At 44.3% G+C, this 26395-nt stretch overlaps 2 protein-coding genes and 1 pseudogene across 2 annotated transcripts in view; 2 read left to right on the top strand and 1 right to left on the bottom strand.

The window, feature by feature from the left end:
* UBAP2L (ubiquitin associated protein 2 like) overlaps nucleotides 1-26395 on the bottom strand; it is a 340775-nt gene that overhangs the window by 256732 nt on the left and 57648 nt on the right. The window lies entirely within an intron of this gene.
* The window catches only part of NUP210L (nucleoporin 210 like), a 160761-nt gene that overhangs the window by 129172 nt on the left and 5194 nt on the right, over nucleotides 1-26395 (top strand). Inside the window, exons 31-37 of the mRNA XM_050752318.1 lie at nucleotides 1344-1519; nucleotides 2600-2817; nucleotides 5717-5853; nucleotides 12051-12177; nucleotides 14608-14757; nucleotides 21728-21978; nucleotides 22646-22850. Of these exons, the coding sequence (XP_050608275.1) occupies nucleotides 1344-1519; nucleotides 2600-2817; nucleotides 5717-5853; nucleotides 12051-12177; nucleotides 14608-14757; nucleotides 21728-21978; nucleotides 22646-22850 (1264 nt within the window). The remainder of the gene's footprint in view (nucleotides 1-1343; nucleotides 1520-2599; nucleotides 2818-5716; nucleotides 5854-12050; nucleotides 12178-14607; nucleotides 14758-21727; nucleotides 21979-22645; nucleotides 22851-26395) is intronic.
* LOC126944318 (uncharacterized) lies at nucleotides 24880-24960 on the top strand (annotated as a pseudogene).

The following is a 26395-nucleotide window of genomic DNA, read 5'->3' as shown; positions in this document are numbered from 1 at the left end:
AAGTTTGAGGCTGCAGCGTGCTGTGATTGAACTGCTGCACTGCAGCCTAGAAAACAAAGCAACAATCTGTCTCTTTTTAAAAAATTAAGCTTTGCTACTAGAATTTAAAAAATGAGAAAAGACCTCAGAGATAAGTTAGTCTTAACATGAAAAAAAAAATTTTTTAGACATTAAACATGTACTATATACTATATTGGTCGTTGTATGTATATTATCTCTTTTAACTACCACAAAAGCCCTGTGAGATAGGCATTATAATCCCCATCTAACTGTTAACTGATAAGAAACCTGAGACCCAGAAAAGTTACATGAGGCTATGAAAATGATAAAGCTATGATTCAAACCTAGACTTCACTTACTGTATCGCAGCTCTCTTACAGTGTGAAACACAATATAGATTGTGTTCCTGATAAGTAATCGATTATTTAACCATGAATATTGAGCACTCTGCATGAAATGGATGAATTAAAGTCCTTTCCTCATAAAGCTCCAGCTTCTCTTCACATTCCCACAGCTTTAAAAATTAAAAACCCTGCTGGGCACAGTGGCTCACACCTGTAATCCCAGCACTTTGGGAAGCTGAGCCGGGTGGATCACAAGGTCAGTAGTTCAAGACCAACCTGGCCAAGATGGTGAAACCCCGTCTCTACTAAAAATACAAAAAATTAGCTGGGCGTTGTGGCAGGCACCTATAATCTCAGCTACTCAGGAGGCTGAGGCAGAGAATTGCTTGAACCCAGGAGGCGGAGGTTGCAGTTAGCTGAGATTGCACCACTGCACTCCAGCCTGGGCAACAGAGCGAAATTCCATCTCAAAAAAAGAAAAAAATTAAAAACCCATTTCAAGCCGGGCGCAGTGGCTCACGCCTGTAATCCCAGCACTTTGGGAGGCCAAGGTGTACAGATTGCTTAAGCTCAGGAGTTTGAGACCAGCCTAGCCAATATGGTGAAACCCTGTCTCTACAAAAAATACAAAAATTAACCAGGCGTGGTGGCAGACGCCTGTAATCACAGCTACCTGGGAGGCTGAGGCAGGAGAATTGCTTGAACCCGGGAGGCAGAGGTTGTAGTGAGTCAGAATCATGTCACTGCACTCCAGCCTGGGTGACAGAGTGAGATTCTGTCTCAAAAAACAAAAAGAAAAGAAAAAAAAAAAAGAATTTCCTATGCTGCTATGCTGTCATATTTCTTTTCACTCTGACTTAAGTCATCTCACATCAAAAGCTAACTATTTCCTATGGAAGAGAAACATCACTCTTTATCATTGATTATAAGTCTCAGAATATGGTTACAGCACTTCTCCAGTGCATCTTTTTCTGTACCAGTAGGTTTTGTTTCCCACAGGTAGCACCGGTGACATACCTGCGAGTGAGCAGCCAACCCAAGCTATACACAGCCCAAGGAAGGACCCTGTCAGCATTTCCCCTGGGCATGTCTCTCACCTTCACTGTTCAGTTTTATAATAGTATCGGAGAGAAATTCCACACACACAATACCCAGCTTTATCTGGCTCTGAACAGGTATGGAAGTCAAAGGAATGGTATTGACACTAGGGTAGAAATCTTGCAGATTAGGCTAGTATTATATAGCAGCTCCAGTAAATTCCCCTCACATTCTGAATTTGGAATTTGATCTTTCTTTTGTTAAAAAAATTTTTTTAAGTGAGGCCAGGTGGGTGACTCACACCTGTAATCCCAGCACTTTGGGAGGCTGAGCAGAGAGGATCACTTGGGCCCAGGAGTTCAAGACCAGCCTGGATAACATGGTGAAACCCCATCCCTACAAAAATACAAAAATTAGCTGGGTGTAGTAGTGGGTGCCTGTAGTCCCAGCTACTAGGGAGGCTGAGGTAGGAGGATCACTTGAGCCCAGGAGGCAGAGGTTGCAGTGAGCAGAGATTGTGCTATTGCACCCCAGCCTGTGTGACCAATTAAGACTCTGTCTTAAAAAAAAAAAAAAAAAAAAAAAAGACCCGACTTAGATAATGGTATTAGTTGTCACTTAAGAAAAATTTCAGGATATCTTAAATCTGTCAAGTTCTAATTCACTAAAAGATCCATAGGGAGCTAATTGGAGTATTATTAGCAAAAGGCTTTACTGGGGAAAAAAAAAAAAACCTTCTTGGGCACTATACATGTGAAGGTAATAGACTAATCCTTGGCCCATACTTACTTACTCTTTTTTTTTTGAGATGAAGTCTCGCTCTGTCTCCCAGTCTGGAGTGCAGTGATGATCTCAGCTCACTGCAAGCTCTGCCTGCCGGGTTCACGCCATTCTCCTGCCTCAGCCTCCCGAGTAGCTGGCACTTGCCACCATGCCCAGCTAATTTTTTGTGTTTTTTAGTAGAGATGGGGTTTCACTGTGTTAGCCAGGATGGTCTCAATCTCCTGACCTTGTGATTCACCCGCCTCAGCCTCCCAAAATGCTGGGATTACAGGCGTGAGCCACCATGCCCGGCCTACTTACTCACTCTTTATTGTGGAATGCCTTCTGAACTTTTCAGCTGTTGAATATAAAATGTGATAGGGTGTTCCCCAGAACTATTTTGTAACTATTGTCTTCTCTTTTGAAAGATTTCTACCTTTAATGTCTACTTGCAGAGATGACTTGCTGCTTATTGGACCAGGGCATAAGAACTATACTTACATGGCCCAGGCTGTGAACAGAGGGCTGACACTTGTGGGGCTTTGGGACCGGAGACATCCAGGCATGGCAGATTATATTCCTGTTGCTGTAGAGCATGCCATTGAGCCGGACACCAAGCTTACCTTTGTTGGAGATGTCATCTGCTTCAGTACTCACCTTGTCAGCCAGCATGGTATGTATACATTCCCTTTCTCAACCTTACAACTGATAGTTGTGAAGATTAAAACGCAGTTATTTAACAGCAACAACAAAAAAGCAGTTATTAATCCCTTGAACTGGTGTGGTGGTTTATACCCATAATCTCAGCCCTTTGGGAGGTCAAGCTGGAGAGGTCACTTAAGGCCAGAAGTTCAAGAAAGCAATTAATCCCCTAGAATATTTGTTTCCAAATTATCTAAAATCTCAGGGCCTGAGAAAGAAAATACTTTTGAGTATTTTATTATTTGTAATGTTAACTGATAATTTTTAGATTAATGCCTGTTTCACTCACTAGGCAGCCAATTAGAAGCCAGCCAGTAATATTTCTCAAGAGTCTATTGAATACATAGCTCTATTTTATATCCTGTAGATAGTGCAGGGCACGGTGTTTTTTCCTCCATTCCCAGCTTTTGAAGGAGGGTAATGACTATATTGAAGGACAGTAAAGGATAACAGGAAGGAAAAGGCAATAAGGCTTTAGTTCTAAGAACTAGTTGTGTGTATGCTATTTTGTGAGGCACATTTGAAGGCCTAAGTCCTAACATATCATCATTGTAATAAGGTTTTTTCTTGTACCCAGATAAACTATACTTTTTTTTTTTGAGACAGAGTCTCACTCTGTCATTCAGGCTGGAGTGCAGTGGCATGATCTCGGCTCACTGCAACCTCTTGACTCCTGGGTTCAAGTGATTCTCCTGCCTTAGCTTCCTGAGTAGCTGGGACTACAGGCACACACTACCACACCTGGCTAATTTTTGTATTTTCATACAAGGGGTTGGCCCCTGGCCAACTATACTCTTGAAAACAAAGCATTTCTGTCCTAAGTACTGAGTTAAAAATAAAATTATAAGCCAGGTGTGGTGGCCCATGCCTGTAATCCCAGCACTTTGGGAGGCCGAGGGGCCAGATCACGAGGTCAAGAGATCGAGACCATCCTGGCCAACATGGTGAAACCCCATCTCTACTAAAAATACAAAAATTATCTGGGCATGGTGGCACATGCCTGTAGTCCCAGCTACTCAGGAGGCTGAGGCAGGAGAATCTCTGGAACCTGGGAGGCGGAGGTTGCAGTGAGCCCAGATCGTGCCACTGCACTCCAGCCTGGTAACAGAGTGAGACTTCGTCTCAAAATAAGTAAACAAAATCATAGAAAATCATTTGGGAGGCCAAGGCAGGCAGACCACCTGCAGTCAGGAGTTCAAGACCAGCCTGGCCAACATGGTGAAACCCTGCCTCTACTAAAAATACAAAAATTAGCCGAGTGTGGTGGCAGATGTCTGTAATCCCAGCTACTCAGAAGGCTGAGACAGGAGAATCACTTGAACCTGGGGTGGAGGTTGCAGTGGGCTGAGAATGAGCCACTGCACTCCAGCCTGGGTGACGGAGCAAGACTCTGTCTCAAAAAATAATAATAATAATAATAATAATAATAATAAAATTAGCCCAGTGTGGTGGCATATGCCTTTGGTCCCAACTATTGGGAGGCTGAGGTGGGAAGATTGCTTGAGTCCAGATCAAGGCTGCAGTCAGCTATGATCGCACCACTGCACTCCAGCCTGAATGACAGGCTGTCTCTCAAAAAAAAAGAAATCAGTTTTTGGTTAAGAAATGAGTGAATTCTTTGGGTTTCCAAATACCATATCCCAAAGTGGTGTACACTGCCTGGGTATATACATCCAAGTAAGACCTGCTTGTGGTAATATATGGCTTTGGCTTTGCAGCCTCTTCTGGTAACTATGGATACATATGTTTAGGTAAAGTGATGTAAATGCTGGACCTGACTTTAGCATTAACTATGTGTTTTGGACCTTGATACAAAGGGGCTCTATACAGCTGAATCCCCCAATGCTATAACAGCTGATTTGCAAACAACCACTACCAACATGCAATCCAGGACCAATGAGCTAACCCTACTTTAAGGTTGACAATGAGAGTTATAATCCCCTGATTATAAATCCCTTGTCAATGAAGCAGAGTACTTTTTACTCTCTCTTTTTTTGTTTGTTTGTGTTTTTGAGACGGAGTTTCACTCTTATCACCCAGGCTGGAGTGCAATGGTGTGATCTCGGCTCACTGCAACCTCCGCCTTCTGGGTTCAAGTGGTTCTCCTGCCTCAGCCTCTCAAGTAGCTGAAACTAGAGGCATGTGCCACCACGCCTGGCTAATTTTTGTATTTTTAGTAGGATGAGGTTTCACCATGTTGGTCAGGCTGGTCTCGAACTCCTGACCTCAAGTGATCTTCCAGCCTCGGCCTCCCAAAGTACTGGTATTACAGACGTGAGCCACAGCGCCCGACCTATTTTTTACTCTTTTTAGCTAGATTTTGACAGGATTGTCCTATAGTCTTCCAATCTGGAATTTTGGGAGGCTTCATCATATGATGAAGGAAAGAGCCATATGCCAGGATCAGTAGTCCTGCAGGCTAAGTACAAACTCTAACCCAGTTTTTAGCATTCCTCGGCCATCTTTAGACTTAAGCCAAAATAAATAAATCCTTTCTCTTCCCAGTAGTCACTTTTTTGCAGTCTTTCTTGCTGTCATCAAACAGTAGCTCAAAGCAAATTTGTCCTTAGCAGCATCTAAACAAAATTTATTCAGAAAGCTATCCCTGTATGTAAAAAGAGCTTTTCTTTTTCCTAAGGAGAACAGTTACATTCTCCAACTAAGTAGCTCTTCTTACGATTCTTTATTTTGCTGGTATGATATATGAAGAGGAACCTGACACTGAGAAAACAGTTATCTTCAAAGCTGGCCATTTCTCCCGGGAAGAGATATCTGCATGCTTGAAAAGTTTGCTGATTTGTAGTATGAATAAGTCTAGAGCGATTTATATCAAAGGCTGCAGCCGAGTGCTTTCTCTTGTCTTTTCCTAGGTGAACCTGGGATATGGATGATTTCTGCTGACAATATTCTACAGACAGACATTGTCACTGGAGTAGGAGTGGCCAGGAGTCCAGGGACTGCAATGATTTTTCATGACATCCCAGGAGTAGTGAAAACATATCGAGAGGTAAACATAACTGTATCAGAGTTTAAGAGACTATGGTGACTATTGCCACATATGAGGATATGCATAGAGAAAATACATCATAGGAAAGGAAATACACTCATAAAACAGATATGAAGCCAGCCAGCAAACATTATTGGAACACAAAGCTAAACAGTGCTTAGGGTTCTTAACCAGCAGAATGACTACTTATGTTTTAAGAGATCACTGTGGGTACTGGTTGGCACTAGATAGTAGACGCCAGGTAGAAGCTGAAAGACCATTTGGGAGTCTACTGCCCTAATCCAGGTGACATATGTTGGCAGATCAGGGTGGTGACAGAGGAGGTAGTAAGAAGTTGACCAGATTCTAGGTATATTTTATAGGTAGAGCCAATAGAGTTTCCTCACAGATTATATCTAGAACATAAGAAAATCCAGAATGATTCAGGTTTTTGGTTGAACAGCTGAAAGGACAGCATTACCGTCAACTGAAATGGGGAAGACTGTAGGTGGAACAGTTTTGGAGGGAAAAACAGTCAGCTTTGGATATGTAAAACTGGATATGTCTCTTAAATGTCAACTGGATATGTTGAGGTAGCTGGATATAAAAGTCTGGGACTCATTGGAATAGAGATATTTAAGGCCATTAGATCACCAAAAGAATGAGCGTAAAATAGAAAAAAGGCCAGGTGTGGTGGCTCACATCTGTAATCCCAGCACTTTGGGAGGCCAAAGTGGGAGGATCACCTAAGGTCAAGAGTTCGAGACCAGCCTGGCCAACATGGTGAAACCCCGTCTCTACTAAAAATACAAAAATTAGCCGGGCCTGGTGGCTGCCGCCTGTAGTCCCAGCTACTCAGGAGGCTGAAGCACGAGAATCGCTTGAACCTGGAAGGTGAATGTTGCAGTGAGCTAACATCAAGCCACTGCACTCCCGCCTGGGCAAAAGAGTGACAGTCGGTCTCAAAAAAATATATATATATAGAAAAAAGATCTAAGTACTAAGTTCTGGGAGCACTTCAATCTTAAGAGTTCTGATTGCCTTTTGATTAGTGGCAAATGGAAAAAGAAAGAAACAAAAGGGAAAAAGGGAGCTCTGAGAGAAGAACCAATAAGAAAGACTTATAAGAAACAACCAGGCTGGGCGCCATGGCTTGAGCCTGTGATCCCAGCACCTTGGGAGACCAAGGCAGGCAGATCACAAGGTCAGAAGTTCGAGACCCAGCCTGACGAACATGGTGAAACCCCCATCTCTACTAAAAATACAAAAATTAGCTGGGCATGGTGGCACACAGCTGCAACCCCAGCTACTCAGGAGGCTGAGGTAGGAGAATCGCTTGAACCCAGGAGGCAGAGGTTGCAGTGAGCCAAGATCATGCCATTGCACTCCAGCCAGGGCAACAGAGTGAGACTCCGTCTCAAAAAAAAAAAAAAGAAAGAAACAACCAGTGAAATGGGAGGAAAATCTAGAGATACGGGTATCCTGGAAGGCAAGTGAAGAAAGTATTTGCCTCAGCCTCCCAAAGTGCTGGGATTACAGGCATGAGCCACTGCGCCCAGAGTGACCTGAATGAATGTTTGATTGGAGAATTGGATAAAAAGACTTGGAGACAGCAAATATAGAAAGCTCTTTTAAGGAGTTGGGGTTAAGAGTTTGTTTTGTGGATTTTTTTTTTAATAAGAGAAATAGTGAATTGGGAATGATTCAGTGAAACGAAATTTGATCTAAGTCAGAGGATTGCTGGAGGGAGTAATATTCTTCAGTAGGTGAGATAGGTAAACAAGTAAAGGAATTTTTTTTTTAATTAAATATTTTCGGCCGGGCGAGGTGGCTCACGCCTGTAATCCCAGCACTTTGGGAGGCCGAGGTGGGCGGATCACGAGGTCAGGAGATCGAGATGATCCTGGCTAACATAGTGAAACCCCATCTCTACTAAAAATACAAAAAATTAGCCAGGCATGGTGGCAGGCGCCTGTAGTCCCAGCTACTCAGGAGGCTGAGGCAGGAGAATGGCGTGAACCCGGGAGGTGGAGCTTGTAGTGAGCCGAGATCACGCCACTGCACTCCAGCCTGGGCAACAGTGCGAGACTCTGACTCAAAAAAAAAAAAAAAAAATTTCTATTCCCCTCTTAAATATATGTAATGTCTCCTTCCTCTTTGCCCAAAGCACTTCTTTATTACTCTTTTTTCATTCCTCAAACATGGTAGCTATAACTTTTTGTGTATCTACTATGGGCTTGGCGCTTCTCATCTCTTTTTTTTTTTTTTTTAAAAGATAGTGTCTCACTGTTGCTCGGGCTGCAGTACAATGATGCAATCATGGCTCACTGCAGCCTCAAACTCCTGGATTCAAGCCATCCTCCTGCCTCAGCCTCCAAAGTAGCAGGACCACAAGCGTGTGCCAGCATACCTGGCTAATTATATTTATTTTTTTGCAGAGACAGGGTCTCGCTATGTTGTCCAGTCTGGTCTCAAACTCCTGGATTCAGGTGATCTTTCTGCCTCAGCCTCCCAAAGTGCTAGGATTATAGGCATGAGCCACTGCGCCTGGCCATCTTTTTTTTTTTTTTTTTGAGACAGGGTCTTGCTGTGTTGCCCAGGCTGGAATGCAGTGGGTGTTATCTCGGATCACTGCAACCTCCACCTCCTAGGCTCAAGTGATCCTCCCACCTCAGTCTCCCAAGTAACTGGGACCACAGGTACACACCACCACACTCGGCTAATTTTGGGGGGGTGGTGCATGTGTGTGTTTGTGTTTTGAGACAGAGTCTCTGCCGCCCAAGCTGGAATGCAGTGGCTGAATCTTGGCTCACTGCAACCTTCGCCTCCTGGATTCAAGCAATTCTCCTACCTCAGACTCCAAAGTAGCAGGGATTACAGGCACCTGCCACCACACCTAGCTAATTTTTGTATTTTAGTAGAGACAGGGTTTCACCATGTTGGCCAGGCTGGTCTCAAACTCCTGACCTCAAGTGTTCTATCTGCCTCAGCCTCCTAAAGTGCTGGGATTACAGGTGTGTACCGCCACATCTAGCCCAGTCTTTTTTTTTTTTTTTTTTTAACATCCGGTACACCTATCACTTTTAATCGTATCACTTTTAACTCTGCAAAGTAAATATGGGGGGCATGGAGGGAGGGAGAGCATCAGGAAGAATAACTAATGGATGCTGGGCTTAATACCTGGGTGACAGGTTGATCTATGCAGCAAACCACCATGGCACACATTAACCTATGTAACAAACCTGCACATCCTGCACATGTAACCTGGAACTTAAAATAAAAGTTGAAAAAAAAAAAAAAGTATTATCAGCTGGGCGTGGTGGCTCAAGCCTGTAATCCCAGCACTTTGGGAGGGCGAGATGGGCGGATCACGAGGTCAGGAGATCGAGACCATCCTGGCTAACACAGTGAAACCCCGTCTCTACTTAAAAAAATACAAAAAACTAGTCGGGTGTGGTGGCAGGTGCCTGTAGTCCCAGCAACTCGGGAGGCTGAGGCAGGAGAATGGCATAAACCCAGGAGGCGGAGCTTGCGGTGAGCTGAGATCCGGCCACTGCACTCCAGCTGGGGCGACAGAGCGAGACTCTGTTTCAAAAAAAAAAAAAGTATTATCCCAACTGTGTTTTATTTTATGTATTTATTTATTTTTATAACCGAATCTCACTCTGTTGCCCAGGCTGGAGTGCAATGGCACAATCTCTGGTCACTGCAATCTCCACCTTCCAGGTTCAAGCAATTCTCATGCCTCAGCCTCCCAAGTAACTGGGACTACAGGTATGAGCCACCACACCCAGCTAATTTTTGTATTTTTAGTAGAGACAGGGTTTTGCCATGTTGGCCAGGCTGGTGTCAAACTCCTGGCCTCAAATGAGCTGCCTGCCTCAGCCTCCCAAAGTGCTAGGATTGCAGATGTGAGTCACTGCACCTGGCCCCAACTTTACAGATGAGTAAATTACTCAATATGTGTCCATATCATATCTGGTACCTTGTTTTAAGGAGCTCATAGTCTAGTGGTGACATAAACAATTACATATATGGCACAAATAATTACAAAAGGCAAGTAAAAGTACATGTTGTGTTTGAAGACTAATGAATAAATCAGGGTAACTTCAATACAAAATAAATAAGGGTAGAGAGGGAAAATTTGGATAACATCCAAAAAGAACTTGTATTATAAGCAGATAAGAGGTTCAAGGACAGAGGTAGCATGAAACGAGTACTAGAAAAAGAGACTGAGAAGGGATTAGGAACTAGAAAAGCAAAGAGAAAGAGTGTCATAGAAGGCAAAGGAGGAAATGGTTGTGGTGTTAGATGCTACAGGGAAGTCAAAAGGTTACTCCTATTCTAATTTGTGTACTTTGTAGAATCCTCATTTAATTATTCACTAATTAGCAGATACTCATTGAAGCCTATTAAGTGTCAGGCATTGTGCTGACCTCCAGAAATACAAATATGAAAAAGACAAAATTCCTTTCTTTATTAAACTATTAATGTAACTAATTTGGGTTTTAAGGTTCTTGGATTTTAAAAACCTGTGGTAATACTAAGGAGAATGTAGAGTATATTGCACTTAAATTTAAAATATTAAGGGCTGGGCATGGTGGCTCACACCTGTAATGCCAGCACTTTTAGAGGCTGAGGTCAGTGGATCACTTGAGGTCAGGAGTTTGAGACCAGCCTGGCCAACATGGTGAAATCCCATTTCTACTAAAGATACAAAAAATCAGCCAGGCATGGTGGCACATGCCTGTAATCCCAGCTACTTGGGAGGCTGAAGCAGAAGAACTGCTGGAACCCGGGAGGCAGAGGCTGCAGTGAGCTGAGATTGCACCAGTGCTCTGTAGCCTGGGTGACAGAGCAAGACTCCATCTTAAAAACAAACAAACAAACAAACAAAAACTTACAATATGAGGCAGAACACTACAAGTATTCTTGAGAAAAAAAAATGTACTTTGAGGTTTCAGAAAAGATTGAGATTATATACAACCAGAGAGAAAGAGAAAATGTCCTAAAGAAAGTTACAGTTGTTTTGTGTTTGTGTGTGTGTATGTTTGTTTGTTTGTTTTTTGAGATGGAGTCTCACTCTGTCACCCAGGCTGGAGTGCAATGGCACAATCTCGGCTCACTGCAGACTCCACCTCCCAAGTTCAAGTGATTCTCCTGCCTCAGCCTCCCTAGTAGCTGGGATTACAGGCACGCGCCAACATGCCTGGCTAATTTTTGTATTTTTAGTAGAGGTGGGATTTCGCCTTGCTGGCCAGGCTGGTCTCAAATTCCTGACCTCAAGTGATCCACCTGCCTCAGCCTCCCAGAGTGCTGGGATTACAGGCATGAGCCACCACACCTGGCCTCAAAGGCATTTTAATAGGGAGTCATACAAAGGGAAGATATGTCTGAAGGAATAATTGGACCCAAGACTTCCTTCTGGAAAAAATGTTATTTTGGGGCTGGGCATGGTAGCTTATGCCTGTAATCTCAGCACTTTGGGAGGCCAAGGTGGAAGGATGGCTTGAGGCCAGGAGTTCGAGAACACCCGGGACAACATAGTGAGACCCCGTCTTTTTTTTTTTTTTTTTTTTTTTTTTTGTCTCGTTCTGTCGCCCAGGCTGGAGTGCAGTGGTGCCATCTCCACTCACTGCAAGCTCCGCCTCCTGGGTTCACACCATTCTCCTGCCTCAGCCTCCTGAGTAGCTGGGATTACAGGCACCCGCCACCAGGCGCAGCTAATTTTTTGTATTTTGTAGTAGAGACGGGGTTTCACTGTGTTAGCCAGGATGGTCTTGATTTACTGACCTCGTGATCCATCCACCTCGGCCTCCCAAAGTGCTGGGATTATAGACGTGAGCCACTGTGCCCGGCCAAGACCCCGTCGTTTTTTGGCTAGGCATGGTGACACATACCTGTAGTCCCAGCTTCTCTAGAGGCTGAGACAGGAGGATTGCTTGAGCCTAGGAATTTGAGGCTTCAGTCAGCCATGATCATGCCATTGCACTCCAGCCTGGGTGACAGAGCAAGACCCTGACTCAAAAAAACAAAAAAGTTATTTTGTTTTCAAAGGCAAACAGATTTTGTTGTTCTCAAATATGTGGTCATGAGATGGGCAATTTGTGCTTGTGTGAAACAGATACTTTTGGTTAAATAAGTTATGAGGGGTGGATCTGGAAGGAATCAGATTCTCTAGGAACTTAGGTGCAGATTTTCCTTTGATTTGCTGACAGGTGGTGGTCAATGCATCATCAAGATTAATGCTCAGTTATGACCTCAAGACTTATCTCACCAACACCCTCAATTCAACTGTATTCAAGCTCTTCATCACCACTGGCAGAAATGGTGTCAATCTTAAAGGTCAGGAATCTCTTTATGGTTTCAGTGATTGTTCTTATCTTTCTCATTTTCCCTCAATTCATTTATCCCTTTGGATTAGTAATCCAGATTTTCTTTTTATTTCAAAACTGACTCCATCTTGACAAATAAATCATAGAGCTCTATGAGATCTCAGAAATTATGACAAGACTAAGGTTTTAAAATAGGCTCATCCTAGTCACTATTGTCTTTCTAGTTTTAAAAATACAAATTTTAGGCCGGGCATGGTGGCTTACACCTGTAATCCCAGCACTTTGGGAGGCTGAGGCAGGCAGATCACCTGAGGTTGGGAGTTCAAGACCAGCCTGACCAACATGGTGAAACCCCGTCTCTACTAAAAATACAAAAACTACCTGGGTGTGGTGGTGTGCGCCTATAATCCCAGCTACTTGGAGTCTGAGGCAAGAGAATCGCTTGAACCCAGGAAGCAGAGGTTAGAATGAGCCAAGATCGCACCACCGGACTCCAGCCTGGGTGACAGAGTAAGACTCCATCTCAAAAAAAAAAAAACCACTTAAGGTAATTTTAGGACTCTGGAGTGGTGGCTCATGACTGTAATACCAATTATTTAGGACGCTGTGGTGGGAGGATCGCTTCGGACCAGGAGTTTGAGACCAGCCTGGGCAACAGAGCAAGACCCCATCTCTCAAAAAAAAAAAAAAAAATAGATGGCCGGGAGCGGTGGCTCACACCCGTAATACCAGCACTTTGGGAAGCTGAGGCGGGTGGATCACAAGGTCAGGAGTTCGAGACCAGCTTGGCTAAGATGGTGAAACTCTGTCTCTACTAAAAATACAAAAATTAGCCGGGTGCAGTGGTGGGTGCCTGTAATCCCAGCTACTTGGGAGGCTGAGGCAGGAGAATTGCTTGAATCTGGGAGACAGAGGTTGCAGTGAGCTGAGATCACACCACTGCACCCTAGCCTGGGCGACAGAGCAAGACTCCATCTCAAAAAAAAAAAAAAAGAGAGAGAATTTTAATTCTATTTGCGTTTTGTTCTTCAAGCATTTAACATATTTTTTTTCAAATTAGCTATTTGATTTTATTATAAATACAAAGATAGATAAATAAGTAAAGAATATTTTATCTTTAAAATTTCCCAGGTTCTTTTATAGATAAAAAACACTAAATGTTTCTTTGTAACATATTCACCCACTGTTGTCCAAATTAACGATTTTAGAAACAGACTTTTTTTTTTTTTTTTTTTTTGAGATGGAGTCTTGCTCTGTCGCCCAGGCTGGAGTGCAGTGGTGTGATCTCGGCTCACCGCAACATCCGCCTCCTGGGTTCAAGCAATTCTCCTGCCTCAGCCTCCTGAGTAGCGGGGACTACAGGCACATGCTACCATGCCCAGCTAACTTTTGTATTATTAGTAGAGGCGGGGTTTCACCATGTTGGCCAGGCTGGTCTCGAACTCCTGACCTCAGGTGATCAGCCCGCCTCGGCCTCCCAAAGTGCTGGGATTACAAGCTTGAGCCACCACACCCAGCCAACGGACTGCCGTTTTATTCCCCAGAATCTTTCTAAAATCACTACTTATTTTATTGAGAAACCTCATGCATCAGTCCCTTTGATTTTGCTGAAGATTTTTCAAGAAGAATACCACCCATTGCAGCTGACCCAATGATAACAACAGTCCACTTCTTGCTGTCTATATGATTCCTCTTAAGGTACCACTTGTGATGAAGTTCTAGGGGCTTGGGGCTTGAATTATATTGTAATTGTATTACAATATTGTATATGAAAAACAAATTATCCTAGACCTAAAAGCCACCTCCCAACTGTACTGCTTTATTTTTATTTATTTATCTATTTGAGATGGAGTTTCGCTCTTGTTGCCCAGGCTGGAGTGCAATGGCACAATCTCGGCTCACCGCAACTTCCGCCTCCTGGGTTCAGTCGATTCTCCTGCCTCAGCTTCCCAAGTAGCTAGGATTACAGGTGTGCACCACCACCCCCAGCTAATTTTGTATTTTTAGTAGAGATGGAGTTTCTCCATGTTGGTCAGGCTGGTCTTGAACTCTCGACCTTAGGTGATCCGCCTGCCTCGGCTTCCTGAAGTGCTGGGATTACAGGTATGAGCCACCTCGCCCGGCCTATTTTTAATAGATTTCTAACTTCCCTGTAATCTTTTTTACTCCCACTGACGAATTCAAAAAAAATCTTTGAAAAAAGACACCACCTATGTATGATATTGATAATGGAAGCCCCACTGTAGTCATTCACAAATTAGAATGCAAGGGTCTCACACTATTCTTTCACCTTGATTGAAGCAGAGGTGGGCAAACCAGCCATAATTGACCCTCTTTCTTGCTTATGTTTTTTTATGATCCAAAGTTGCCGCCGTATAATGGTCTCTTTTTACAAATTCTTGTTAGTGACAAAGCTATTTACCTCTTTTCTGCTTTTCAGGATTCTGTACCCCAAACCAGGCCTTGGCCGTTACAAAAGTACTTCTTCCAGCAACCCTCATGCTGTGCCATGTACAGTTCAGTAATACTTTGCTAGACATTCCAGCAAGTAAAGTCTTTCATGTCCATTCAGATTTCAGTATGGAGAAAGGTAGGTTACACCAGTTGACTCTGGTTTCCCCATTCTGTTTATCTATTTGTACAATTGTCCCATTCTTATTTGACTGCTTTTATATCTGTAGTTTCATCTGATATATAACTGTGGAATTTTTCTCAGGCAACACTTTTATTCAACCCATTCAACTCTTTTTTTTTTTTTTTTTTTTTTTTTTTTGAGACAGGGTCTTGCTGTGTTGCCTAAGGCTGGAGTGTAATGGTGTGATCATAGCTCACTGTAATCTTAAACTCCTAGTCTCAAGCAATTCCCCTGCCTCAGCCTCCTGAGTAGCTAGGACTACAGGCACATGACATTATGCCTTTTTTTTTTTTTTTAAAGCGACATGATCTTCCTATATTGCCCAGGCTGGTCTCAAACTCCTGGCCTCAAGCAATCTTCCTGCCTCAGCCTCCCAAAGTGCTGGAATTACAGGTGTTAAGCCCACTGCCCCCAGCCCTATTCAAATAATTTTTAACACATGCCTCCTAGAATACCCTGTGCTTTTCTATTACAATTTACTATTTTCTTGTTAGTCCCCATTAACTCTGTGAGGCTCTGCATTATGTCTCATTCATCTTGCATTCCCAGCATGTAGCACAGTGTTTGGATGTTTTGTTGAACTGAAAGATACTCCAAATTAAAGAATAGGATTAACAAGTGAAAAGTGGAAATAGGCATGATGTTAGGATGACTATATGTAAATCAGCTTATCTAAAAATGAAAGGATTCATATCAAATGTAAGGTATAGGGCCGGGCGCAGTGGCTCACACCTGTAATCCCAGTACTTTGGGAGGCCGAGGCAGGCGCATCACCTGAGGTCAGGGCTTCGGAGACCACCCTGGCCAACATGATGAAACCCCCATCTCTACTAAAAATACAAAAATTAACCAGGCGTGGTAGGAGGCACCTGTAATCCCAACTACTGGGGAGACTGAGGCAGGGAGAATTGCCTGAACCGGGAGATGGAAGTTGCAGTGAACCAAAATCACGCCACTGCACTCCAGACTGGGCAAGACTATATCTCAAAAAAAAAAAAAAAAAAAGTAAGGTATAAATAAGGTAGTGCTTCATCATGAGAGAACCTCTAATGCTAGATCAGGCAGTCTGAATGGTTTGGGCCATTAGCAACCACTGAAGGAAGGTTCATTCAACAAACTGTTTATAATACCTGATAGCAGGAGAAGATGTGGAGTAACAAAGAAAAGTAATTTTTGGTTTGTTTGTTTTTTTGTTTTGTTTTGTTTTGTTTTTGAGATGGAGCCTCACTCTGTCTCCCAGACTGGATTGTAGTGGTACGATCTCAGCTCACTGCAACCTCTGCCTCCCGGTTACAAGCTATTCTCCTGCCTCAGCCTCCTGAGTAGCTGGGATTACAGGCGCATGTCACCATGCCCAGATAATTTTTGTAGTTTTAGTAGAGATGGGGTTTCACAATGTTGGTCAGGCTGGTCTGGTCTCGAACTCCTGACCTCATGATCCACCCGCCTCAGCATCCCAATGTGTTGGGATTACAGGCGTGAGCCACCGCACCCAGCCATTTTTGTTTCTTTATTTTGTTTGTTTGTTTGTGTAGGGACAGGATCTCCCTATGTTGCTCAGGCTGGTCTCAAACTCCTAGCCTCAAGTGATCCACTTCGGCCTCCCAAAGTGCTGGGATTATAGGCACGAACCACCATGTCCAGCCTAAACCTTTTAACTTTTAGTGTTACCCTACCAGGTGATGAGTTACAGGATAGACACATATATGTTCGTGACTTCAACTTATTGATGAAAAAATAAATCAGGCCAGGTGCAGTGGCTCATGCTTATAATCCCAGCCCTTAGGGAGGCCATGGCAGACAAATTACTTGAGGTCAGATGTTTGAGACCAGCCTGGCCAACATGGTGAAACCCCATCTCTGCTAAAAATACAAAAATTAGCCAGGCATGGTGGCAGGCACCTGTAGTCCCAGCTACTCGGGAGGCTGAGGCAGGAGAATCACTTGAATCCAGGAGGCAGAGGTTTCAGTGAGCCAAAATCGTGCCACTGCACTCCAGCCTAGGCAACAGAGTGAGACTCCGTCTCAAAAATAAATAAATAAGGCCGGGCGTGGTGGGTCACGCCTGTAATCCCAGCACTTTGGGAGGCCAAAGTGGGCGGATCATGAGGTCAGGAGATCGAGACCATCCTGGCTAACAAGGTGAAACCCCCTCTCCACTAAAAAAAATACAAAAAATTAGCCAGGCGTGGTGGTGGGTGCCTATAGTCCCAGCTACTCAGGAGGCTGAGGCAGGAGAATGGCGTGAACCCAGGAGGCAGAGCTTGCAGTGAGCCAAGATCATGCCACTGCACACCAGCCTAGGCGACAGTGCGAGACTCTGTCTCTCAATAGATAGATAGATAGATAGATAGATAGATAGATAGATAGATAGATAGATAGATAGAAAGAAAAAAATACAGGCCAGGTGCGGTGGCTCACGCCTGTAATCCCAGCACTTTGGGAGGCTGAGGCGGGCGGATCACCTGAGGTCGGGAGTTCACCACCAGCCTCACCAACATGGGGAAACCCGGTCTCTACTAAAAATACAAAATTAGCCAGGTGTGGTGGCACATGCCTGTAATCCCAGCTATTCGGGAGGCTGAGGCAGGAGAATTGCTTGAACCCAGGAGGCGGAGTTTGCAGTGAGCCGAGATCACGCCATTGCACTCCAGCTTAGGCGATAAGAGTGAGACTCCATCTCAGAAAAATAAATAAATAAATAAATAAAAAGAAAGCAGAAAGAAAGGAGGAGTATCTACATGAAACCTGAGGCAAAAATAAGTAAGGTTTTACAGAGGGAATGACCTTTAGAAGTATGATTAAGAGTGAACTAGATGTGAAGAGAACAGGACATTCCAGGCAATATAGGGCCCTAGAGAAGTTTGTTTTAGTTTTGGTTTGGTTTGTTTTTTTCCCCCAAAAATAAGATGAAATCACTTGGGCCCAGGAGGTTGAGGCTGCAGTGAGCCATGATAATGCCACTACACCCTAGCCTTGGTGACAGAGCAAGATTCTGTCTAAATAAATAAATAAATAAATAAAATAAAAATGAAGGCAGTTTTTGGCCAGGCGCGGTGGCTCACGCCTGTAATCCCAACACTTTGGGAGGCTGAGGTGGGCAGATCACCTGAGGTTGGGAGTTCAAGACCAGCATGACCAACATGGAGCAACCCCATCTCTACTAAAAATACAAAATTAGGGCAGGGCGTGGTGGCTCATGCCTGTAATTCCAGCACTTTGGGAGACTGAGGCGGGCAGATTACCTGAGGTCGGGAGTTCGAGACCAGCCTTACCAACGTGGAGAAACCCCGTCTCTACTAAAAATACAAAATTAGCCAGGTGTGGTGGCACATGCCTGTAATCCTAGCCATTCGGGAGGCTGAGGCAGGAGAATTGCTTGAACCCGGGAGGGGGAGATTGTGGTGAGCCGAGATCACACCATTGCACTCCAGCCTGGGCAGCAAGAGCAAAACTCTGTCTCAACAAAAAAAGAAAAAAAATACAAAAATACAAAATTAGCCAGGCATGGTGGTGCATACCTGTAATCCCAGCTACTCGGGAGGCTGAGGCAGGAGAATCGCTTGAACCCAGGAGGCAGAAGTTGTGGTGAGCTGAGATCACGCCATTGCACTCCAGCCTAGGCAACAGGAGCGAAACCCCGTCTCAAAAACAAAACAAAACAAAACAAAACAAAACAAAAAACACTGGGCCTGTAATCCAAGCACTTTGGGAGGCTGAGGCAGGTGGATCACCTGAGGTCAGGTGTTCGAGACCAGCCTGGCCAACGTGGTGAAACCCCAACTCTACTAAAAATACAAAAATTAGCCAGGCCTGGTGGCTCACGCCTGTAGTCCCAGCTACTTGGGAGGCTGAGGCAGGAGAATTGCTTGAACCGGGGAGGCGGAGGTTGCAGTGAGCCGAGATCACGCCACTGCACTCCATCTTGCCTGGGCAACAGACAAGACTCCATCTCAAAAAAAATAAAAAAATAAAAATAAATAAAATAAAATAAAATAAAAAATGAAAGCAGTTTTTAAGGATTTAGTGGCAGTATATAGAATGGATAAGAAAAAGAAAAGAAGAGGCCGGGCACGGTGGCTCACGCCTGTAATCCCAGCACTTTAGGAGGCCGAGGAGGGTGGATCACGAGGTCAGGAGTTCAAGACCAGCCTGACCAACATGGTGAAACCCCGTCTCTACTAAAAATACAAAAATTAACCGGGCGTGGTGGTGCACACCTGTAATCCCAGCTACTCAGGAGGCTCATATAGGAGAACTGCTTGAACTCAGGAGGTGGAGGTTGCAGTGAGCCAAAAGTACGCCACCGTGCTCTAACCTGGGCAGTAGAGCAAGACTCCATCTCAAAAAAAAAAAAAAAAAGAAAAAGAGAAGAGAAAGAGGAATAGCCTGGCCACAGTGGCTCATGCCTGTAATCCCAGCTACTTGGGAGGCCAAGGTGGGAGAATCCCTTGAGCCCAAGAGTTCAAGGCTGCAGTGAGCCGTGATCATACCACTGCACTATAGCCTGGGCAACAGATGGATAACCTGTCTCAAATAAAGAAAAGAGGAATAATACCAGGACACGGTGACTCATGCCTGTAATCCCAGCACTTTGGGAGGCTGAGGTGGGCAGATCATTTGAGGTCAGGAGTTCAAGACCAGCCTGGCCAATGTGGTGGAACTCTGCCTCTACTAAAAATACAAAAATTAGTCGGGCGCCTGTAATCCCAGCTACGTGGGAGGCTGAGGCAGGAGAATCACTTGAACCCGGGAGGCAGAGCTTGAAGTGAGCTGAGATCACACCACCACACTCCAACCTGGGTGACAGAGTGAGACTTGGTCTCAAAAGAAAAAAAAGAAAAGTGGAATAACAGGCAAGGATACCTGTGAAGGGGCAATAACGCAAGCATGAATTGATAAGAGTCTAGACCAGACTAAGGGGTCTGGACCAGACTAATTATCCATAATTATCCAACTGCAATAATCCAAGCATGCATTTTGATAAGGGTCTAGACCAGACTAATAGAGAAATACTAAGAAGAGGCAGATGTCAGAGACATTTCAGAGGAGGAGTTAGCAAGATTTGGAAATGACTGGATATAGGGATGAAGGAAAGGATGTAAAGACAACTAAGGCCAGGTGCAGTGGCTCATGCCTATAATCCCAATGTTTTAGGAGGCTGAAGCAGGAGGATCACTTGAGCCCAGGAGTTTGAAACCAGCCTGGGCAACATAGCAAGACCTTGTCTCTCAAAAAATAAAATAGCGAGGCCTGGTGGCGTGCACCTGTAGCCCTATCTCTGAGGCAGGAAGATTGCTTGAGCCCAAGAATTCAAGGTTTCAGTGAGTTGTGTTCATGCCACTGCACTCCAGCCTGGGCAAGAGCAAGACTCTGTCTCTACAAAAATAATAAATAGGCCAGGCATGGTGGCTCACGCCTGTAATCCCAGCACTTTGGGAGGCCGAGGCGGGCAGATCACGAGGTCAGGAGATCGAGACCATCCTGGCTAACACAGTGAAACCCTGTCTCTACTAAAAATACAAAAATTAGCCGGATGTGGTGGCGAACACCTGTAGTCCCAGCTACTCGGGAGGCTGAGGCAGGAGAATGGCGTGAACCCCGGAGGCAGAGCTTGCAGTGAGCTGAGATTGCACCACTGCACTCCAGCCTGGGCAACAGGATGAGACTCCGTCTCAAAAATATATATAAAATAATAATAATAAATAAAAATTAAAAATTAGCCAGGCATGGTGGCACATGCCTAGAGTCCTAGCTACTTGGGAGGCTGAGGTGGGAGGATTACTTGGACCCAGGAGTTTAAGGCTGCAGTGAGGTAGAATTGCGCCACTGCACTCCAACCTGAGCAACAGTGTGAAATTCTATGTCTTTAAAAAAAAAAAAAACGAAGACAGCTAAGGATTAAGCATGGGTAACTAGAGAAACAGTTCCTACCATTGACTAAAAATAATGACACCAAGAGGTGGTCTGATGCGTAAGTTATTAATGACGCTCAAAGCTTGTCTTTCTTTCACAAATCCTTTCCTGAGTTCACCAGCACTGACTCCTTCATTCTGTATCCCCAGCTCTTAAGTGCCCTGCATGTGTTATATCATTTAATATTCCCTGACATGTTGAATAAGAATGGTATTCTTAGCCAGGGGCGCTTTCTCACACTTGTAAACCCAGCCCTTTGGGAGGCCAAGGCAGGAGGATGGCTTGAGCCCAGGAGTTTTAGACCAGCCTGGGCAACATAGTGAAGCCTCATCTCTACAAAAAAAATACCAAAAAAAATTTTTTTTTTTTGAAACGGAGCCTTGCTCTGTCCCCAAGCTGGAATGCAGTGGTGCGATCTCAGCTCACTGCAACCTCCATCTCCCAGGTTCAAGCAATTTCCCTGCCTCAGTCTCCCAAGTAGCTGGGATTACAGGTACCCACCATCGCACCCGGCTAATCCTTGTATTTTTAGTAGAGATGGGGTTTCACCATGTTAGCCAGGCTGGACTTGAACTCTTGACCTTGTGATCCACCCGCCTCAGCTAAAAATACAAAAATTAGCCAGGCATGGTGGTTCATGCCTGTAGTCCCAGCTACTCGGGAGGCTGAGGTGGGAGGATCGCTGGAGCCTAGGAGGTCAGGACTGCAGAATGCCATGATCGTGCCACTGTGCTCTAGCCTGCATGACAGCACGAGACCCTGTCTCCAAAAAAAAAGAAAGAATGGTATTCTCAGTAAACAAATTCAGTTGTGGTTTCTCTAGGACTGTTTTTATTTGGTATCCTCCTCATAGTGACCAATATTGTGCTGATATTGAACACTCAAAACTAAATTCACATTTTCTCTTTTGCTGAATTCGCATGTCACAGTTTTTCCTTCCTATCCTAATTCAGTTGGCTCAGTAGAGCCTCTGAACCTTCCTGATCAGTTTTTCCTCTTTTTTTTTCAGGGGTTTATATCTGCATAATCAAGGTTCGACCACAGTCAGAGGAGCTGCTACAGGCCCTCAGTGTGGCTGACACCTCAGTCTATGGGTGGGCTACACTGGTCAGTGAACGTAGCAAGAATGGAATGCAACGAATCCTCATTCCTTTCATCCCAGCCTTTTATATTAACCAGTCAGAATTGGTTCTTAGCCACAAGCAAGATATCGGAGAGATAAGAGTACTGGGAGTGGACAGAGTTCTTGGGAAGCTAGAGGTATGTTAAGGACTGAACCAAAACAGAACAAGAGATCAAGAATTTGAAAAGATATTTTTCATGTGCACTTCAAGGGCAAAAGAAGTTACTAAGTGACCTAATAAAAATCACCATGGGAAATGACAAAATCAAATGAAGAAAACCCGTCTCCTTCATAATGCCAGGCAGACTCCCAGAGTCCAAAATCTAGGTCATGAGCTTTGTCAACATACCTAAAGGAGTAAAAAGTAAACGATTGGCCGCGCGTGGTGGCTCACGCTTGTAATCCCAGCACTTTGGGAGGCCCAGTGGGTGGATCACAAGATCGAGATCATCCTGGCCAACATGGTGAAACTTCGTCTCTACTAAAAGTACAAAAATTAGCTGGGCATGGTGGCAGGCGCCTGTAGTCCCAGCTACTCGGGAGGCTGAGGCAGGAGAATCGCTTGAACCCGGGAGGCGGAGGTTGCAGTGAGCTGAGATTGTGCCACTGCACTCCAGCCTGGGTGACAGAGTGAGACTCCCTCTCAAAACAACAACAAAAAAGTAAATGATTTATTGTTTGTCGGCCAGCTAGCTAGAAATCCAGATCTTGACAATTATTGTACTGTATATGTTTGAGATTGGAACATACTGATACAAAACTGATTTTCTTCTTTTAAATAAAAGGTTTTATCTTTTCTCCAAGGTCATCTCCAGCTCCCCAGTTCTAGTGGTCACTGGCCATAGCCGCTCTCCCCTCACTCCTGGCCTGGCCATCTACTCTGTAAGAGTGGTCAACTTCACTTCCTTCCAGCAGATGGCATCACCTGTTTTCATCAATATTTCCTGTGTACTCACCAGTCAAAGTGAGGCAGTGGTAGTGAGGGCTATGAAAGATAAGTTGGGTGCAGGTAAGCATCAGAGATTCCTATTTATAATCTAGAGAGGAAAAGAAGAAAGAATGTATTACATTAGTACCCCCCATCTGCAGTTTTGCTTTCCGAGGTTCACTTAACTGACAGTCAACCATGGTCCAAAAATAAATGGAAAACTCCTGAAATAAATGGTTTAAATTGTGCACTGTTCCAAATAGCATGAGGAAATCTCACACTGTCCTGCTCTGGTCCCCTACGATGAATCATCTCTTTGTCCAGTGTGTTCATACTGTACACACTATCAGCCCTTTAGTTACTTAGTAGCAGTCTCTGCTATCAAATCAACTGGTATCAAGGTATCACAGTGCAGTGCTTGTTTCAAGTAACCCTTATTTTACTTAATAATGGCTCCAAAGCACAAGAGTGGTGATGCCTGCAATTCGGGTATGCCAAAAAGAAGCTGGAAAGTGCTTCCTTTAAGTGAAAAAGTGGAAGTTCCCAACTCAGTAAGGAAAAAACATAGTACATAGAGGGTTCAATATTATCTGCAGCATCCACTGAGGGTCTTGGAACATGTTCCCCACAGATAAGGGGGGACAGATGTTATCACAGTTTAGTTAATGGGAAACATTCAGCCACTTGACCAAGATTACTCAAACTAGTTGAGGCATGAATCTTCTAAACCTACCCAAAATGCAACTTTTAGGTAGCTTTCTTAACACTACCCAAATTTTACATTTAATTTATATATTTAAGAATAGTTGTTCGCCAGGCATGGTGGCCCACGCCGTAATTCCAGCACTTTGGGAGGCCAAGGTGGGCAGATCCCTTGAGCTCAGGAGTTCGAGACCAGCCTGGGGAACAAGGCAAAACTCCATATCAACAAAAAAGTACAAAAAAAAAATTACCTGGGCATGGTGGCATGGACCTGTGGTCCCATCTACTCAGGAAGCTGAGGCAGGAGGATTGCTTGAGACCAGGAGTTCAAGGCTGCAGTGAACAGTGATTGTGCCACTGCACTCCAGCCTGGTGACAGAGCAAGACCCTGTCTCAAAAAAAAAAAAAAAAAAAAAAAAGGAAGGAGGAAGAATAGTTGTCAGTTGAACACGAGTTTGCCAGCCTTGTAACGATACTATTTGCCGTATTTTAAACTTTTTTTTTTTTTTTTTTTTTTTGAGACAGAGTCTTGCTCTGTCACCCAGGCTGGAGTGCAATGGCATGATCTTGGCTCACTGCAACCTCCACCTCCCAGGTTCAAGCGATTCTCCTGCCTCAGACTCCCAAGTAGCTCGGATTACAGGAACACACCACCATGCCCTGCTAATTTTTGTATTTTTGTAGAAATTTTGTAGAAAAAAAAAAAAAAGGTATCTCTAGATACCATCACTAGAATGTATTGAAGCAGAGTTTTAAAATCTAGAGACCATGGATCCCCACAAAGGTCCATAGATAGAATTCAAGGTGTCCATGACCCTGAGTGGAGGAAGGTGTCCATGACCCTGAGTGGAGGAAAATTGCATCTTCTTTTTTTTGAGAGCAAGACCCTGTCTCAAAAAAAAAAAAAAAAAAAAAAAAAGGAAGGAGGAAGAATAGTTGTCAGTTGAACACGAGTTTGCCAGCCTTGTAACGATACTATTTGCCGTATTTTAAACTTTTTTTTTTTTTTTTTTTTTTTGAGACAGAGTCTTGCTCTGTCACCCAGGCTGGAGTGCAATGGCATGATCTTGGCTCACTGCAACCTCCACCTCCCAGGTTCAAGCGATTCTCCTCCCTCAGCCTCCAGAGTAGCTGGGAATGCAGGTGCCCACCACCACGCCTGGCTAATTTTTGTATTTTTAGTAGAGGCGAGGTTTCACCATGTTAGGCACTCCTGATCTCAAATGATCCACCCACCTCAACCTCCCAAAATGATGGGATTACAGGCGTGAGTTACCACGCCCGGCCATGCATCTTTATTTTCAACTGACCACTAACTTAAAGTTAGCACTTTCACTAATTATTAATATAGGCAGTAAACCATCATAATATCAGCAGTACTGTGTGCTTTTGTCACCAACAGAATTCATTGGCTATACTTTCAGGGATCATTTCTATAGTTCATTACTAGAGAAGTTTCTCAGAATGTATAGAGAGAGAAAAAAAGAATCCGTAGATATATTCATGTTCTTCCTGCCACATCTAAAAAATATTTCTCACTTAAAAATTACAGTAATCGGCCAGGCATGGTGGCTCATGCCTGTAATCCCAGCACTTTGGACGACCGAGGCAGGTGGATCACAAGGTCAGGAGTTCGAGACCAGCCTGGCCAACATGGTGAAACCCCATCTCTACTAAAAATAAAAATAAAAATAAATAAAAAAGAGCCAAGTGTAGTGGCACGCACCTGTAATCCCAGCTACTTGGGAGGCTGAGGCAGGAGAATAGCTTGAACGGGGAGGCGGAGGTTGCAGTGAGTCAAGATTGTGCCACTGCATTCCAGCCTGGGACAGAGCAAGACTCTGTCTCAAAAAAATATATATATATACAGTAATCACCAGCCTGGGCAACATGCAAAACCCCATCTCTACAAAAATACAAAATAATTAGCCAGGTGTGATGGCCTGCAGTCCTAGCTACTCTGGAAGCTGAAGTGGGAGGATCACTTGAGCCTGGGCGGCAGAGATGGAGTGAGCTGAGATCTCACCACTGCACCGCAGCCTAGGTGAGAAAGAAAGGCTGTCTCAGAAAAGAAAAAGAAAGAGAGAGAGGAGAGAGGAGAGAGGAGAGAGAGAGAGAAAGAAAGAAAAACAGCCAAAAGGCCAGGCACAGTAGCTCACGCTTGTAATGCCAGCACTTTGGGAAGCTGAGGTGGGCAGATCACCTGAGGTTGGGAGTTCAAGACCAGCCTGGCCAACATGGTGAAACCCCGTCTCTGCTAAAACCACAAAAATTAGCTGCGCGTGGTTGCATACTCCTGTAGTCCCAGTCTTTTGAGAGGCCGAGGCAGGAGAAGCGCTTGAACCTGGGAGGCGGAGGTTACAGTGAGCCAAGATCGTGCCACTGCACTCCAGCCTGGGTGACAGAGCAAGACTCTCTCTCAAAAAAAAAAAGAAAATAAAAAGAGCCAAAAACAAAATTACAGTAATCAGACCTGCACTTAGATCTTTGTTGTTGCTATTAATAAAATACACATGCCAGGAACAGGGCTCACACCTATAATCCCAGCACTTTGGGAGGCTGAGGTGGGAGGATCACTTGAGGCCAGGAATTTGAGGCTACAGTGAACTACAGTTGCAACACTGCACTCCCAGACTTGGCAATAGAAACCATCTCAAAACACACACACACAAACACACACAACCATATTACAAATTAGGCTTTTTAACATTTTGGTAACTACAATATGATCATGTCACAAATTAGGTTTTTTCTCTTTTGGTTAACTATACTTTAACTGATTTCTTAGTCCTGCTTAATGTGTTTAACATTATTTTGAGGCCGGGTGCAGTGGCTCACACCTATAATCCCAGCACTTTGGGAGGCTGTGGCAGGAGGACCGCTCTAGCCCAGGAGTTCAAGACAAGCCTGCGCAACATAGAGAG

Source organism: Macaca thibetana, chromosome 1 (assembly GCF_024542745.1).
Source record: "Macaca thibetana thibetana isolate TM-01 chromosome 1, ASM2454274v1, whole genome shotgun sequence".
NCBI classification, from domain to species: Eukaryota; Metazoa; Chordata; class Mammalia; order Primates; family Cercopithecidae; genus Macaca; species Macaca thibetana.
The sequence above is the reverse complement of the archived record's forward strand: the minus strand, read 5'-3'. Positions and strand labels throughout refer to the sequence as shown.